Below are 16848 nucleotides of genomic sequence, written 5' to 3' on the forward strand. Positions count from 1 at the left end.
ATGCAGTGGGTAAGGACTCTGAGAGAGGTGCTGCTGAGGTCCTGGCCAGGTGCTGAGGAAGCAACAACCAGCTCAGCTTGGGGAAGAGTCAGAGGGCATCTGGGCTGGGTCTTGAAGGATGAGTAGGAGTTCACTGGATTAAAAATAGGGAGGGAAGGCATTCTAGGCACTGAGCACAAAGGCCAGAAATGTGGAAGAACTAGACAAACGTTGACGAAAGTTGGTGCAGCCAGAGCTAGCAGATAGAGGGGAATTAGGGAAAGATGAAACTGGTGAGATCCAAAGGGGTCAGATCACGAAGGAGTTGTCTGCCAGGCTAAAGAGTTGGGGATTTACCTGTTAGTGTCTATGTCTGAAATCAGGGGAGTGACATGACCAGCTGTGTCTGGGGTTGTGTGGAAGGTCACAGGGAGGCCAGGAGATGACTGGAGCACTCAGATAAAAGGAGCAAGGCCAGTGTGAGACGGCAGCCACGATGCAGAATAGGAGGGAACGATCTCCGAGACAGATTCAGGAGCCAGAATCAACAGAACTGGGCACCTGACCGTTAACCAACCTGATGGGCAGTAGAAGCGCATTGACGTGATCCTAAGACCAAGGTGGGACGTAAAGGGGGGCCTGGACCTGGGGGAGGGGTCCCAAGGAGTTCAGCTTAGACGAGATGAACTGAGGTGCCTCTGAGGCTTCTAGGGGAGACATAGAAAATGCGACTGGACATAAAGGAACCAAAGACCTGGAAGCTTCCCCAACAGGAGTGGCTACTGGGCTGCCTGGGGGACCCCAGTGCCCAGAGAAGAGAACACACACAGAACTCTCGGAAGCATCAGGCTTAGAGGGCAGTAGCTCAGTAGGAGTAGGTAGGGCAGCAGGAAGCTGCAGGAGACCAGGAGAGAGGGGTGTCCCAGGGGCCAAGGCCAGAGGGGCTTTCAGGAGGAGGGCATGGTCAGTAAAACCAAAACCTGCAGACGGGTCAAGCAGGCCACCTGACAACCAGGAGGACACGGTGACCTGACTGCAGCCCTCACCTCCACAAACCCAACAAACACAGCGCCCCCCGACCCACCATAGGAGAAGCCTGGGCCATGTTCCCTGTGGTCTGAAGGCCCGATGACTCTGTTCCCAGCCCTCAGGCCCTGGTCCCTGGCTCTCCTCCCTCCTCCCACCTACCAGAAAAGGAGTCCTTGTCCATCGCAGGCAGATCCCGGGCCTGGTACATGTAGCAGCGTAGATGGTAGCGGTTCCCGTCTGCACCGAGGAAGAAACAGATGCCAGCTGAGGGGCTGGGGGTGACCAAGATCTGGGGCTCGAGGGGAGGACAGAGGGTGTCCCTAGAGGGGGCAGCGCACAGAGGGGCCGGATGGTAGAAACGACACGTGTACGCTATGCTGGAGTTAGCTGCTCTCAAGATCAGGAGAGCAGACCACAGCCCAAAGGTGGACCCCCAAGTGATGTGTCCTTGGGTCTGGTGACAGCTGGGGAGGTGGCAGAGGAGGGGGAAGGAGTGGAGGGGTCACAGATGATGGGGGCAGTGAGAATGCACAGCGCCTTGAATGCTGGATTTCAGGCTGAGTTCACACACACACAAGCCAAGAGACACTGACCCGCTAACAAAACACCCAGACTCAGTCCTCCTCAGCCCCCACGTATACACCTGACCATGTGACCCACACAAACAGGAACGTCAGGCTACACACTCATCCGTGTCACCCCTGTAGGCACCTCCAAACGTCACTTACAGTCAAAGATGCAGGAAATCGTGGGTCTGTTCACGCCAAAGCTCAAGGTGGAGACAGACTTGGAATCTTCACTCCTGTCGTCCACCACGCCGCCCTGGAGATGGAGAGCTGGTCACCGCAGACTCTGACCCCAGAGCCTGGGGGTGGCAGGGAGACTGGTTCGGAGAGTCAGGTCCCCAGAGTCCTTTAGACGAGGCCCCTCACCTGCCCAAAGCTCTGATTTCACTCCAGGGCTGCGCCTTCCCAGACCCCAGTGTTAAGTCCACAGGGAAATTCTCCCTCTCTAGTGGAGACCAGACAAGCCAGAATGGGATTTTGAGCTGTTCCAGCCTAAGAGGTTAGAGTTTGCTAGAAGGAAGGAATCGAAGGGGCTCTCTGAGAGGGAATCCAGTGGGGATCTGCCCGGGCTGATGAGTTTAGGGGAGCCCGAGTCTGGAGGGCCCTGTCTAGCATCTCTGTCCCACCCAACACATGTCTGGACACGGTGCTGGTGCCAGGGACACACGGGCACTTAGCTGGGCCCCCAGCTCTGGGGAGAAGCTGCACTGCATCCTCCACTGTCTCTCATCAGCTCCCACTGCGCTGACTGTCAGAGGAGGCCTCAGTCTGAGGACAGGGGACAGGAGTCGACGCAGGGTGGGTCTGCACTCGGCCTCAGAAGCTGTGTGTAAACCTTGCCCTTGTTCGCTGGGCTCTAACCACTGGGCCATAAACAGCCTCCTTGGACCAGATGCCCACCTCCTTGGTGCACTGCTTCCCTCCACCACCACCTCTGCCACACCGCAGCCCCTCATCAGGGATGAGCCCCAGCGGGGATCTCAAGGCCCCCACAAAAATTGAAAATGTGCCGGTCACATGGCAGCCCGTCCTTCCAGACCTGGCTTTCTGTGATACCAGCTCCACCAGCCTCCCACGGCAGAAGCCCAACAGAGAGACTGCCCGCTTCCTCTGCAAGCCCTTCCCCCCTCCCCACACTGTCACCTGCCCCAGTCCCTCGCCAGTCCCTCTTCCCAACACACAAGCACGCACACCCTTGAAAGAAAACCCCGGCCTCCCCTCCCGTGGCATTTTCACCCCGCCCAGGCCCACCCAGAGCAGCCACTTCCCAAGGCCACCATGCCCCCCACCTGGCGGCAGCCATTCCCCAGGAGTCTCGACCTCTCCCCAGGCCCTGCAGCTACATCGTGGCCCCACCCCCCTAGATGTACGGCCACCTAGGTGCTCCTCCTCTCCACCCTCAGGGCCTAGCCCCAGACCTCCAGTCCAAGAAGCTTCCCCGGGTGCCCGCCCGCCGGCTTCCGATCCGCCTGCACCCAGGACCAGAACCAGCTGCATTACCCACACTCGGCACCCGGCTCCCGGCCTGAAGCCCTCCATGGCTCTCACCACCTGAAGGGTCCTGGTCAGACCCCCAGTGCCCTGCTCCACCTTCCCCCTCCAACACCAGGGCTTACTTCCCCCAAATCCAATCGGGCAGGCCATGCTCCCCAAAGCTGGCGCAGACATGCACCTGCTCCCAGTGCAAGCTCCTACCGTTCCCTGCCAAGAATGCTGGTCCTCCCCCAGATCAGCTCATCTTAGGACACCAGGGAAGGCCTGCCCTGGTCACTCTGGGTCAACAAGGAAATGCAACCTAAAGGTAGGCAGTCATCCTCTGCTCCATCCCACAGAAGAGCCCATAAAACATATACGGGCGAAAGACATGTTCATCTGCTCTCCCAGGGGACCCACTGAGGTCCGGCTACAACGGGGTGGGCTCTGGCTCCTAGCACAGGACACCCCACTTTCTGACAGGAAGATACGGTGACCCCCCCCCCCGCCTTTCCTTTGGCCACAATTTCAACACAAGCTCTAGAATCAGATTCCTTGGGCTCCAGCTACCATTTACTAGCTGTGTGACTTTGGGCAGGTTGCTTAACCTCTCTGCACAAGTCTCTATAAATTTGGGATAATTCTCCAGTATTTATCTCAGAGAGTTGCTGGGATTCTTAGGAAGACAAATCACATGTTGTGTTAGCACACCACCTGGGGAAGTCATAAACCATGAAGTTACTAATTGTGCTCAGGGGTGGTATTCATATACCCCATATTTGTTCAAAATTGTTCCAGGAGCTGGAAAAGTAGACATTTCAGTGCAACGTCGCAGTCCCAGGCAGAAATTAAAATCAGTCAATCAAGCAATCAACCTCTCTCCACACACACACACACACACACACACGTGCGCGCGCACACACACACGTGCACACACATGCATACACACATGCATGCGCACACACACACACACACACACACACACACACACGAGAGCAGGACAACAGGGAGGGATGCCATACTACAGACAGGTGAGAACCCAAAGGCCACAGCATCTGCAATCTTCCCTCCCGGCAGGCGAGGGTCCCGGGCATCCTGGGTTCCCGCCAGGAGAGGCGCTGGGCCCAGCCTCACAGCTCTGGCCCTGCCGCCACCCACACCAAGCCCAGCAGCTAGTAGCTCTGGCCGCAGGGTCTACGAGGCCGCACGTAGAGCCGGAGCTGGGGGCCCAGCAGGCCACCCCAGGCGTGAGGTACAGGGACGCCAAGGAAAGCAGGTCAGGATGCTGGAACCAGGGTTCGGCCAGCCCCCAGGTGCCACGAGGCTTAGCGCAGGCAGCTCAGTGCGCCTTGGTCGGGGGAAGGGCAGGCTCTGTAGCCCCTCCACCTCACCCTGGCCACACATATGCCCCACGCCAGCAAGTAGGGCACTGAGGTGAGTGCGGGGAGGGAAGCCGCCTCCAGCTCCCATGGGCCCCGTGATTTCTCTCTCCCACCAGGTGCCTGCAGGGACCTCCACGCTTGCGGGCTGCCTCCAGGGCACATCCCCACTCAGCGTGCACCTGCTCCAGGTGGCCCCCCAGCCGTGTCCCGTCAGCAGCGGGCAGCACTTTCTGGGTCTCTGTCCAAAGGCAGGGCCGCCTGCCTGTGATAAAAAAAGGTGTCCCCCTCCCTGGGATTTCCACAAGGTCGGGGCCAGGTACCTCAGGTCCGGCTCAGTCCTGGCCCACAGCAGGCCCTGGCACCGAGAATGACACCCTTCAGAGGCAGAACCAGCGCTCCCTCGGAATGGCCCTGAGGGGCTGCCGAGGCTCTCCCACCTGCCCTGTCTCCAGAGGAGGGGCCCACAGCCGCTCCCTCTGGTCCACAGGGCCTCTGTCCGACCCCACTCCCATCTGCCACCCTGGCGTGGCCTTGCCTCCGCCTCCCCTTCCCTCCCTGCTCAAGGAGACAGACAGGGGTTGCTGGGAAGAAGCTAGGAGAACCAGGACGACACACGCACCTAGAGTCCCCAGTAAGTTCAGTCCCGCCAGAGGAGCCTCAGCCCTGCGGTCAGCCAGGTTCCCAGGCTGGGCAGAATTCCCCCCACACAGCAGGCCAGTGCCTTTACATCCTCTGGCCCACTGACCTTCCCAGGGGGGACCTGGGCTCTCCACGAATCCCCTTCAGACCTTAGGAGCAGAGCGGAGGCCGGCCCCTCTCCCAGCCCGGTGGCAGCCCCTGCGTTGAGTCTCCAGCAGTCAGGATGCTGCTTCCACACTCAAACCAGCTGAACCCCCAGGGTCCCCTTTCCCGCCCTCAGGCCTCCTGCACGTAGTTCTCTCTGCCCTGCTCTTTCCCTGGCTTTTTCCTCAGACATCCAGTCTCACCTTCAGGGTCACCCTGCAAGGATGAGTTCGGTACACCTCCCGTGGGCTCCCACAGAGCCCCAGATTTCCCCCCTTACTGCATATATCACCCTCCATTGTAAATACCTGTTCACTGTCTGCCCCTCCCACAGAGAGCTTTGCGAGGTTCCCCCCATGCACCCAGCATCCAGCAGAACCCCTCACACACAACGGGTGCCCCATTAATAATTAGAGAATGAGTGAATGAATGAATGAGCACACACCTTTCTGGGGAGAGCTGATGACAAAGACCAGCCCATCGCCAGGTCAGGGGATCAGCCTGCGCGTTAACACAGATGATCCAATGTCACGCTTTTTCCACTCTGAAGCATATTTTTGGCTTTCACACGTGGACATACATGGCTCACGTTTGGGAATTTCTCTCAAAGCAAACAATGAAGTCTCATGAAAAGATGATTTGGGAGCTTCTGGGAAGCATCTCCCTCCCGTCAGCCCGTCCCTCTGACATGCCACTTGTGTTTATTGAACACCTACTTTGTGCCAGGCCTTTCCCATATTCGAGTTGGAAAATAGGTATCGCTGCTTGTGGAGACATAAAATGTCACCTCCCCAGAGAGGTCTTCCGTGACCAAAGGTCAAAAATCATGTTCACATCCACACCGTCACATCTCCCACCCCACACGCCCCAACCCCACATAATAGCCCCGTCTACTCTCTTATTCAGCTTTACTGTTCCTCATAGCACGTATTACCCCACACATTTGCTATATTAACGTTTTTGTTCATTGTCTCTCTGGCTCCATGGGGGCACTGCTGTGTCCCCAGAACCCGCTACGATGCCTGGCACACAGAAGGCTTCGGCAAATATTTACTGATCAAGGAAAAAAATCCAAGTTGAGCCCCAGTCTCTGTAGGTGCCTCTCCTGTCACATAATCACCCATTTTCTGGAGGGAACTGTCTGGGGCTAAAGGAACTTCCTGGGCCGAGCCTGACTTGAGGGAAGCACCCCCTGAGAAAGCGATGACGTTGCAGAGGGGAGAAGAGGGGGTCAGTGGAGACGCAGCAGAGATGCTGCCCTTAGCATCTAACCTCACAGCAGAATCCTGCCAACACCTTACCACCTTCCAACAGGGACTGTGACTGCCTTTGTTCTCCAGACGGGCAAACTATGGCACACAAAGGCCAAGCCACTTAACGACTGCACGGAAGAAGAGCGGCCTGCGACTCCCTGACATTGCACAGCACGTGCACAGAGCAGACGATCAGAGCGACTCATTCATCTTACAGACCCTGAAGCTCCGACACAGAGAACATCAGGCTGCCAGTCCCCAGGGAATCGGGCTCTGTGTCAGGCACCAGGAAACGGGGTGGGGGGCAGGTGCCTGGAGCTCACAGTATGGGTCGGAGGAGGGTAGCTGGGGGCGCCTCAGGGAAGCCTGAAACTCAGATTCCTCACTGTAAAGCGGCCATCGTGGTAACACTCACCCCAATGGGCTACTGAGGCAAATGCAGGGGGGTTCAGCCTTGGCACTACTGACATTTGGGGCTACATAACTCTGCTGTGGGAGCTGCCCTGTGCATTGTTTAGCAGTATCCCTGGCCTCTAGCCATTAGATGTCCAGAGCTGCCCCCCTCCCTCTGCTGTGACCACCAAAAATATCTCCAGACATTGTCAAATGTCCCTTGCGGGATGGGGTGGGGGATAGAAATTGTCCCCAGCTGAGAACCACAGGTGGAAATTAAATGAAACGGACCCACAGCCCTTGACAGGTCCCTGCACGTAATCAGCATTCAGTGGTGCCAGTTTCACTCTTTCATCTCACCAGTTTCATGCTGAACAATACCTTCCCCCGCCTTCATCCCTGCCCTCTGGCTTTAAGTTTGGAATTCATCACCATCCCTCTGCCACAGGACCTTTGCACTGGCTGTCCGCACCACCTGGAATGCCCTCCAGACAAGCTAACTTGAGCTCTTCCCTCAACTCAGTCACCACTGAGGCTTGGACACTTCCTTGACTGCCCTGCCTTTATCAGCAGCCCCTACCCAGCCTCCCCTAGCATCTCTCCTGCATCCATCTTTCCATGTGTATAGGTAAGGCATGCACGTTCCTTTATCCCCTGCACCTGACCCCAGTGTCTGGCACTTAGTAGGCATTCGGTGAAGATTTATCGCATGAAATGAATCACCAGCATCCCCGCCCTAAGGCATGTGCACAGCACTCAGGCCTAAGGTCCCAGGGAAAGGGACAGGAAAGTGTGCATCAGACAGCAACCTCCCACCCTCATGGGGCTCAGGGTCAGATGCCACCAGAGAAAGAGAGAGTGATGTGGGCTCACTTACACCCCAGGATGGGGCCATTTGTGGGGTGGAATGGAACAGGGTGGGCCCTCGGAAGGTCCCATTCAGGAAGGTTTCCCGGACGAGGGGAATAAGAGGGGTGCTGGAACAGGGGCAGCAGTGACACGCTGGAGGCCTGCCCCCCACCCAGAGCTTAGGGAAGGCTTGGCTAGAGGGGCAAGGCTGGGGCAGGGCGAGGCCGGGAGCAGCGGGGCTGGCTTCCTTCTGCTCTCACTTGGAGCCCTGAGCAGAACCAGGCTGCAGGGGTAGCTAACGGTCTGGTTTCCACCCACCCACCCTTCACCCCCACTCCGCACTCACACTCTTCCCCAGCCCCAGGCCAGGCTCGGGGCATTGAGTTTCCCACAGTCACATTCCTACCTCCATAGCTCATGCCGATGTGACTCCCAGGCTGGGGCTGGCAGCCACGCAGTCTGTGGCCACGCACTTGGTCTTGTGGCTAGCTGTGGGAGGGACCCTACTGCTCGCCCAAGGGGACTGGGGGGCCTCCAACCCGCTGTTGCCCCGCTGGCAGCCACGGCTCCCTGGAGATGCCCGAGCTCAGGAGGGTGAGGAACTCTCCTTCCCAGATGCCTGGGCTCCCCAGGGGTCCCCTGAGCCAGTGGCCAAGCCCACCTTTTCTGCTGAGGGCTGACATCCCGGGACCCTGGCCGCCACACAGGGAGAAGGTGGGCAGGTTCTGGGAAAACAAGGAGTCCGTGAAGGGGACGCCTCGACCCACCTAAAGTGGATCCAAGACCGAGCAGCAGACCCCTGGCATTTCTCAGATTCTTTCTGCACACAGGCTGTCACACACATGCCTCCTCCCTCTGGCACTCCCACACGGGGTCCAGAGGTCTGGTTCAGGATCTATAAAGCAGAGGCACGGAGGAGACAGAAGGGGCCAGAGCAGAGGAGGATGCAGCAAAAAGACACAGGCTGAGCAGCGGGGCTCCCCAGGGCTGAGTAAGAGGGGGACAGAAACACAGAAGCCACACTCACGGCGGTCAGGAAAAAACGGAGCCTCGGAGGTGGCTCCAGGGGCCACCAGGGCACGCCCTGCCCCAGCGGAGTCAAGCGTATGGGTTTCAGGGGCCAGCTACCCTCCTCACCTCACAGGAAGGACTCACGTCCTGTGTCTGATGGATCCAAAGAGCACAGGTGACAGAGCTGACAGGAAAGGCGCCACTACGGGGAGCCCCAATCTCCTTCTTTATGTAAACAAGATCAGAGGACCCCAGAGAGCAGCGGGTGCTGGAGCTGGCTCTCAGGGCTCATGAGAGATCATTAAATTTCCAGCCATTTGCAAGCCATTCGTTAAACACAGTCACTTGTAAAAATTAAATCAGATAAATTTGTAACTTCAGAAATCATTTCTAAAACAAAGGTGATAAACATTCAAAAGCATCACTTCCAAATTCTTCCACTACCTTTTACTGTTATCTTGCTCCCAAGGTGATCTACATCTAGAGTATCTGTGAGGTGGAAGTACCGTATAAACACTATATAATGGTGTGCTACTGCTCATCTCCTCCTATCCCCACATTCTGTGATCTCACACTGAGACCTTGCAATTGGCCATGGCAGGGATATCTAGACCATTTGAGCAAATGCTACAAGAAGAGCTGGATTTTTTTCCGGAGAGCCAGTTGTTAAACGTCGACCAGCACAGGCAGGCCTCGGGTGACCTGCCAGGATCTCTTCTTCACCATCAGCTCTGCTGGGATACCCAAATGACAAATGACAATGGAGAGAAGAGTGCTATAAACCTGTACAACCCAGCCATTATCCATAAGATTTTTCCTTCAACCAAGGAAATACCACTAAAATAATTATTACTTGTTTTCTCCGTGCCTCAGTTTGTCTCTCTATAAAATGGGAGCACTAATAAAATCTACCTCAGGATTATTGGGAGGCCTAAATGAGATAATACATGAACAGCGCAGAGGGCACTGCCTGACACACAGCATATGCTCTAGAACAGCTGACAAACTTTATCCATAAAGGGCCTGAGAGTAAATACTTTCACCTTTGCCAGCCATACAGGCGCTGTTGCAACTGCTCAGCTGCTGTAGCAGCAGACAGCAGCCGTATGGATGAGCGTGGCTGTGCTGATACAGCCCTGTTTACACAAAAAGGCAGAGGGCCAGACTTGGCCAGTGGGCCATCGTTTGCCAAGCCCTGCTCTGTAAGGGGAGGGGGTTATTTTTGCTGTGTTGTTATCATCTCCATCTGGTAAGTGAGAAAACTGGGACCCAGAGATTCATGTTTTCCTTCAGGGTGCGTGGGAAATTCGCTGGTAGAGCCCGGGATCTCCCAGGACCCCCGCAGGGCTCTTCCCAGCTCCTGCTTCCCCATCGGAACTCAGCACCTGAGCAGGGATCTGAGGCAGGACAGGACTAAGTGCCAAGTCAGGGCCCTGGGGAGCCCACACCCATGTCACTGCCCTGACTGCTCTGGCCTCCGCTTCCAGGGAAACCCCACACAGGCCCACAGGCCAGGCCAGAGGAGAACCCTGTAAAAGAGAAAACTTGGGAACACACAGCCCTCCCTTCCTAATCAGGGCTGATTGCAACCTTAAGTGAAATAGCAGGCGAGTGTGCAACCCCATTTAATTTACAGCTGGAGCCAGGGCTTGAGAGCAGCTGCGAAACTCCTTGCAGAGCTACCGGCCAGCCCCTGGGGAGCCTGGGAGTGGAATTAGGAAACCTGGAGAATCCACAATGCCACGTGTGGGCTGGCACGAGTGTCTGTGTTTGCATGTGCCTGTGTGTCCCTCTAGGCTTTCCAGGTCTCTGAAGTCTGCAGAGGACGCTCAGGCAGGTTTTAGGCCATGCCAGAGTGCCTCCGTCATCAGGACGACTGTATGTCCTCGTTTGCCTAGCTTATGCCTATTTTCCAACATGATTTTTAATAGTGTCCAGACCAGACAATAAATTATAAGGTCACCTTAGCCACTGTGGACACACCCTCATGCGTGTATAATGACACACAGGGGGTGCAGCCGTCACACCCACCCAGCAGTAACACACACAGTCCATGCTTACCTGTGCGCTGGCATTGTGTCTCAGGTACGCAGACACACAAGTTTCAGTGGACGCACGCAGGCTTCGGCGTCCAAATCTTGAGTGAGATAGACCCAGAGTCCACACAGTTAGAGGATTTACTCAAATGGTCCTTCCGTGTAATCCTCCGGTGGCCCTCAACCTGCCCCGTAGCACAATGCCAGGTGTGGAACAGGTGCTTGATTAGGACATTCAAGAGACACAGAGCCGCCTTCCAATGGCCCACAGACCCAGCCAGGGGTCTTGATTACTTAATAAGGCAAAGCCCTTTCACCGCCCAGGTGCTGCCCTTGCTCAAAGCAGCCACTCTAGGAAGCATGCCTAGGTGCCCCCGCACACAGCAGGATTTCATCCAGGTCCAGAGACGGCCCCTCCCCTCCCCACCCACATCTGACCTCCTTTTCAGCCAGTTCAAATTCCCAAATTCCTCCTCTCTGGCCCCGGCTTCTCCCTGACCCCCTTCCCAGCCCTTCCGACTCCCAGCTGCCCTTCCCTGCCCCCTGACAGGGGCTGGGGGTGCCTGTCTCTGTGGGTCCTTGGCACTTCAGGTCAGGACTCAGGCCCCTGCCAACCGATTGGAGGCTTCCTGGCTGGGGGCAGTGGTGCCAACTCCTCTCTAGCTGCCCAGCTGCTCCAGGGAGGCCAAGCTGCCTGGCTACAAGACGAGGAGTGGGATGCATCCAGCTGAGGGCTCCAGCCAGCGCCCATGATGCTCCCTGGGACCCCACTCAAGGGCCTTCTATGGGGGAAGGACTTTATGCCCTCATAGCAAGTGGGGAGATGAATCTGGGGAGAGAGAGCAGAAGAGCCCGCTCTTCTGGCCTTGGTTCTAGAACTGACTCATGCCGTGCCTCTGGGCAAACTCCTTCTCAGGCCTCAGTTTCTTCTGGGGCTACATTAGGGGCTCAGAGTTGTTCTAGAGCAGCACTGTCCAAGAGAACTTTCTGTCGTGATGGGACTATTCTGCACTGCCCAATATGGTAGCCACTAGCCAGGCGTGGCTGTCGAGCTCTCCGAATGTGGCCGGTGTGACTGGGGAACGGAATTTTCTTATTTTAATCACTTTAAATGTAAATTTAAATAGCCACACCTAGTTAGTGGCTTTCATATTAGACAGTGCAGTTCTGGAACCTCAGTCTCCCCAACTGTAAAATGGGTATAATCATAGAATCCAGCCTTCCGGGGTCCCTGTGAGGATGAAATGAGACAATGCACGTACAGCTCTCAGCCTGGTCTTCGGCACAAGGTAAAACAGATTTTTGTAATTCTTACCCTCTTTGGATCCTAGATTTTCTGGAGAATTGGAGAAAACCATGGACTTTACATCAGAATTTACCCACCACAGACACACACATGCACACGGCACACACACGCATATCACACATGTGCACACGCCATATACATCCATACACACATCACACACGTGCTCACACGTCAGACACACGTGCACACACAGATCACACATGCACACCCACAACTCTGCATCCAATTTCAAGTAGCACCAAAGCCAGGTGGAGAGTGCTTTCGAACATGAAAGTTCCTTCCAGCTCTAAAAATCTCCAAGACTAGGAGCACACGCGGCCGGGTCTCCATCTCCTCTTCTCCCTGCCCAGGCTCAGGCATCTCAGAAAACCCTTCCAGACACGCCGGGCCAAGCGCAAAGACAGGGCTCTGGAAAAATCCTCGCACATGGAGGGCAGGCCCAGGGCAAGGGCCACAGGATGGATTCTGTGAGCTCATCCCCGGCAGCCGTCACCAGCGTTCTCAGAGAGTCTGGTGGCGTCAGGAGGGGGTGACTGGGTGGACGCCGGCGGTGGCGGTGGCGGCGGCAGCGAGGGGTGTGGGGCAGGAGAGGGAGGCTGGATGGAACACGCTATAATAGCAGCTTTGTGCTCCACTTCCCAGCTCCCTGGGAACGCCAGGAAGATTATGAAACCCGGTGTCTTTGGGAATGCCAGGATATTAGCTGGAAAAAGAATAATACGAAAATAAAATAATGCTCGGGATGGAGACAGCAGACGATTAGCAGACAGAGCCAGGGCCTCCCGCTCCGCAGAGGGAGCCAGGCTTGGCCCCGGCAGAAGGTTTCAGGGAAAGGCTGCCCGTGCTAATGAGCAGACTGGGCCTGCCTTGCAGTGAGACGTCTTCAGGAGGGGAGCTGGCAAGTGAGGCCCAGCTTGCTGGTGGACGCATGGGCCAGGGGACGGGCAGTAGGAGGCAAGGGGGCGCCACAGGCCTGGCCCTTGCACCCAGACATACAGAACTGTCAGATTACCAGAAAGCCCACCTGGCTACCACCCACAGTCCTGGACTCCTCCAAGCTCTGCCTCCCCAGGCCCTCCTCCAAGAAGCCACCCTCATTGGGCGCTGTCACTCTGGAATTACCCTTAGTCTGCCCTCCAGCACTTCGGAGATGCAGCTTCTGTTGGGTTTATTTGCATTCACACGTGAATATCCCTCTTCCTAATCGGACAGGGGTTTCCCATGAGCCAGGCCTCCACTATCAGGTGGAGGATCCTTGGAAGAAAAGATCGCTTTCTCCCCACAAGGAGCAGGGAGAACATGTCACCTGCCCCTGCCTCGCTCTCTAGGGCCCTGGTGACACACCTGCAGTCAGGAATAGACACCTGCCTCCCTCAGAGAGGCACCCGGTAGTGGTCGATGTGACTGCCTCCCTCATCTTCGGGATGCACTGTGCACCCGACATCCTTGTTACTCAAAGACGGTCCTTGGACCAGTAGCGTGGGCTGTTAGAAATGCAGACTCTCGGGCCCCACCCAGACAGCAGATCAAGAGCATACGTTTTAACAAGATCCTCAGATGGGTCTTATGTCCATTAAAACCGAGAAGCACCTCTGTACTTGGGTTATGTCCTTAATCCTTACGAGGACCCATACATGTAGTGACATTCATAAGTAACAGAGTCACCAAAGGGACAAGTGACCTAGCCACAGCTGAAGCAGAGGAAGCAGAATTCAAACCAAACCAGCGCCATTCAGAAGCCTCACCCACCCCACCACGTGAATCGGCAGGCATCAGTGACCAGTGGGCAAAGGTCAGTACCCAGAACGATAGATTGGTCCTGGCACCCAGAAAACCCAACCATCTGCCCCAATGATGCAGGGTGGACTCTAGCCCCAGTGCCTTAGCTGGAGCACCAGTACATCCCTGGATGAAGGACAGCAGACTTAGGGATGGGAACCCAGGCCATCCTCGGTCCTGGCAGGAAGCATGTAAAGGTGACCATGGAAGGGGAGAGTGTGTGTGTGCATGCATGTGTGTGCATGTGTGTGTGTGTGTGTGTGTGTGTGTGAGCACGCGTGCTGATGGGGGCTCATTTGCTCGAGTGGTCCAGACAGTTTCTGTCCAATGGGCCTGTGGTCCTGTCCAAGTGCTGGTCACACCTAAAGACTGTGTCCAACTCCAGGTTTGTGGATCCAGCCGTTCTAACCACTGTCTGCCTCTGGCTCCCTATGTCAGCAAAGTTCCCTCAGGACTCTGGGCTTCACTACTTCGGTTTCTTCCACATTTCACAGGCGAGTCCCAACTGCATCACAATCATTCACTTTCCCACTGGACGTTTGATTTCCATGCTCCCTCATGACATTTTTCTCCCACGTAAAGAATAAGCGGCCTGGTTTCTGTGTTCTGGGAAATGGCCCTCTTCATTCTCCCAGTCACTGAGCCATGAAAGCTTGGCAGTGAGTCCGCCAGCCTTGCTCGTCTTCTTCCCCTAGATCCTCACCAGCCCCAGAGCCATCCACAGGTCTCTGGGCACCTCCGGCCTTGCGCCCTCTCTCCTCTCAGCCCCCTCGCCTCACAACTGATGCTCAGCTCCCACGCCCCCAGCCTCCCTGCCCTGGGCCGCCTGGCAGGCAGCCTCCAGGTCCATCTTCCTCATACAGCATTTCACCATGTGCGTCACACTTGCCAGTGCCAACCGTGAACTCATCGCAGCCCCAGGCCCACCCCGCCCCGTGGCCTGGCGATGGCAGCGGCCCTACCGTCCACCCAGCAGAGCGTCTGATGCCCACTGGACCCTTCCCTCCCCAAGCCCTGCTACTCCACCTCCCTCCGCTTCGGTCCCTTGGCCCCCACCCCAGATGGTCACGTCTTCCCAGATCTCTAACCAAGTCTCCTGATGGTCTCCTGATGGGAGGCTCTCCGGCCCCAGCCATCCTCCACGGCTACTTGATTAATGGCCCTAAAACCCAGCTCTGACCAGAGCACTCCTCCTCCACTCAGCAACCCACACTTGCTCCTACTGCTCATTCAAGAGAAGAGTCCTGGGCTTCCCTGGTGGCGCAGTGGTAGTGAGTCCGCCTGCCGATGCAGGGGACACGGGTTCGTGCCCCGGTCCGGGAAGATCCCACATGCCGCGGAGTGGCTGGGCCCGTGAGCCATGGCCGCTGAGCCTGCGTGTCCTGTGCTCCACAACGGGAGAAGCCACAAGAGTGAGAGGCCCGCGTACCGCAAAAAAAAAAAAAAGAGAGAGAGAAGAGTCCTGTGGTCGTCATCTATAGCTCTGAGTCCATCACCGTTTGGGGTTTTTTCCTTTTCAGATGCTCTTCTCCCCAGCCTGTGGGGCTGTCAACCACAGAAAAGGGGCGTGACCCAGGACGGTCATTCAGAACATTCCGTTCCTCGCCCTCAGGCTCAGGGGCTGGTGTGGGCACAGGGCCAAGCAGAGCCAGTCAATCGCACACGAGGCAGTCCTGGCACTACTGAGAAAGCGCACTCTCCGCTCTGGGGTCTCCAGCTGTGAGGAAACAGAGGATGCCCGCCGGGCTGTGCTAGCTGTAAAGGTGGCGTCAGCCTCTGTCACAGGTACCAACTTTGCCAACGACATGGAAAGAGCCAGTGTGAGAACGGGGCCAAGACAGAGGAGCGAGTCGGGGACACTGTGTGAGCCCCTAGCTCCTGCCAGGCCTAATGCCTGATTCACCTCGGTGAATCAGATTCCCAGCAATCTGAGCTCTTAAGCTCTTTTTCTCTCTTCAGCCCACTTTGGTTGTGTTTCCGTCGGATGAAAACGAGTCCTGGCTCCTTAGAGGGCAAGCACCCTCAGACCTGGCCCTGCCTCTGCGGCCTGCTGAGGTCTTTATTCCCCACTCCTCAGCTGCAACCACACAACCTCCCCCAGGCACTGCCCTGTGCCCAAGCTAGGCCCCTTCTGACAGGACAAGGAGACTCCCCACTGCAGCTGCTCCAGCCTGGGTGGCAGTTCCAACTCCCACCTGAGCACCAGCTCAGGGCCCCAGAGAGCCCAGAGCTCTGCCGTCTCCTTCCAGCCTCCTGACCACTTGGCCCCCAAGACCCAGGAGGGGCTCCCTCCAGAGCCTCTGACATCATCTGGGCCCTGGAGGGTTTCCTCTCCCACACTGGCACCCCTGGGAGTGATGGAACCTCCAGGCTCTGCCCACCACCCCTCGGAGCCGCTGCCAGGCTCAACTCCCTTCTCTGTAGCCATCCCATCGGGTCAGGGGCCTGCCCCACTGTACTCCCTGGCTGAGGGCTAAGACACACTGCTCCACACCCAGACGAAATGCTCATACGGACGCGCGCGCACGCACGCACGCACACGCGCACACACACAGCTGGCTCACGTGGACACACTCAGATTCCATCAGCCAGTGAAGCTGGTGGGACCTGCTCCCCTGTGTCACAGCCCAAAGCCCCCTCAGGGGACAGGCAGTCCTACCTGGATTTCAGAGAAGGTGTCTCCTCCTAGGCATCTCACGCCCAATGCTTGGATGGAGTCTCCAAACCAACAGAGTGGGGGACAGGCTATCTCCTGGCCCTGAATGTCCCACTCAGACTGTCCAGGAAGGGTCTGCTCATCTCTTTTGCGGAACACGTCATCCTGACCCTGGATAACCTTGACCTGACACCCATTGCACTGGCTCTGGGAAGTACCCTCTGAGGCAGCACAGCCAGCCTGGGGTTTGGTCTCTGAGGCACATCTCTCCCCAAAATTCCCGAGGATGCGCACAAGATAGCCTCCTCTCAGGAGGACTCATGTCCAACCAAGGACATCCAGGGTCACTAGAC

The 16848-nt window shown here is 56.8% G+C and overlaps 1 protein-coding gene across 9 annotated transcripts in view; it reads right to left on the reverse strand.

Moving 5' to 3' along the window:
• The window catches only part of DYSF (dysferlin), a gene marked incomplete at its 5' end in the record, with an annotated part of 221322 nt that overhangs the window by 92289 nt on the left and 112185 nt on the right, over positions 1–16848 (reverse strand). For all 9 annotated transcript variants that reach the window (XM_079941051.1, XM_079941049.1, XM_079941047.1 and 6 more), the window contains 2 exons: positions 1168–1245; positions 1737–1830. In XM_079941051.1, coding sequence (XP_079797177.1) covers positions 1168–1245; positions 1737–1830 — 172 coding nt within the window. The remainder of the gene's footprint in view (positions 1–1167; positions 1246–1736; positions 1831–16848) is intronic.

This window comes from Stenella coeruleoalba (genome assembly GCF_951394435.1).
Source record: "Stenella coeruleoalba genome assembly, chromosome: 13".
In the NCBI taxonomy this organism is placed as follows: domain Eukaryota; kingdom Metazoa; phylum Chordata; class Mammalia; order Artiodactyla; family Delphinidae; genus Stenella; species Stenella coeruleoalba.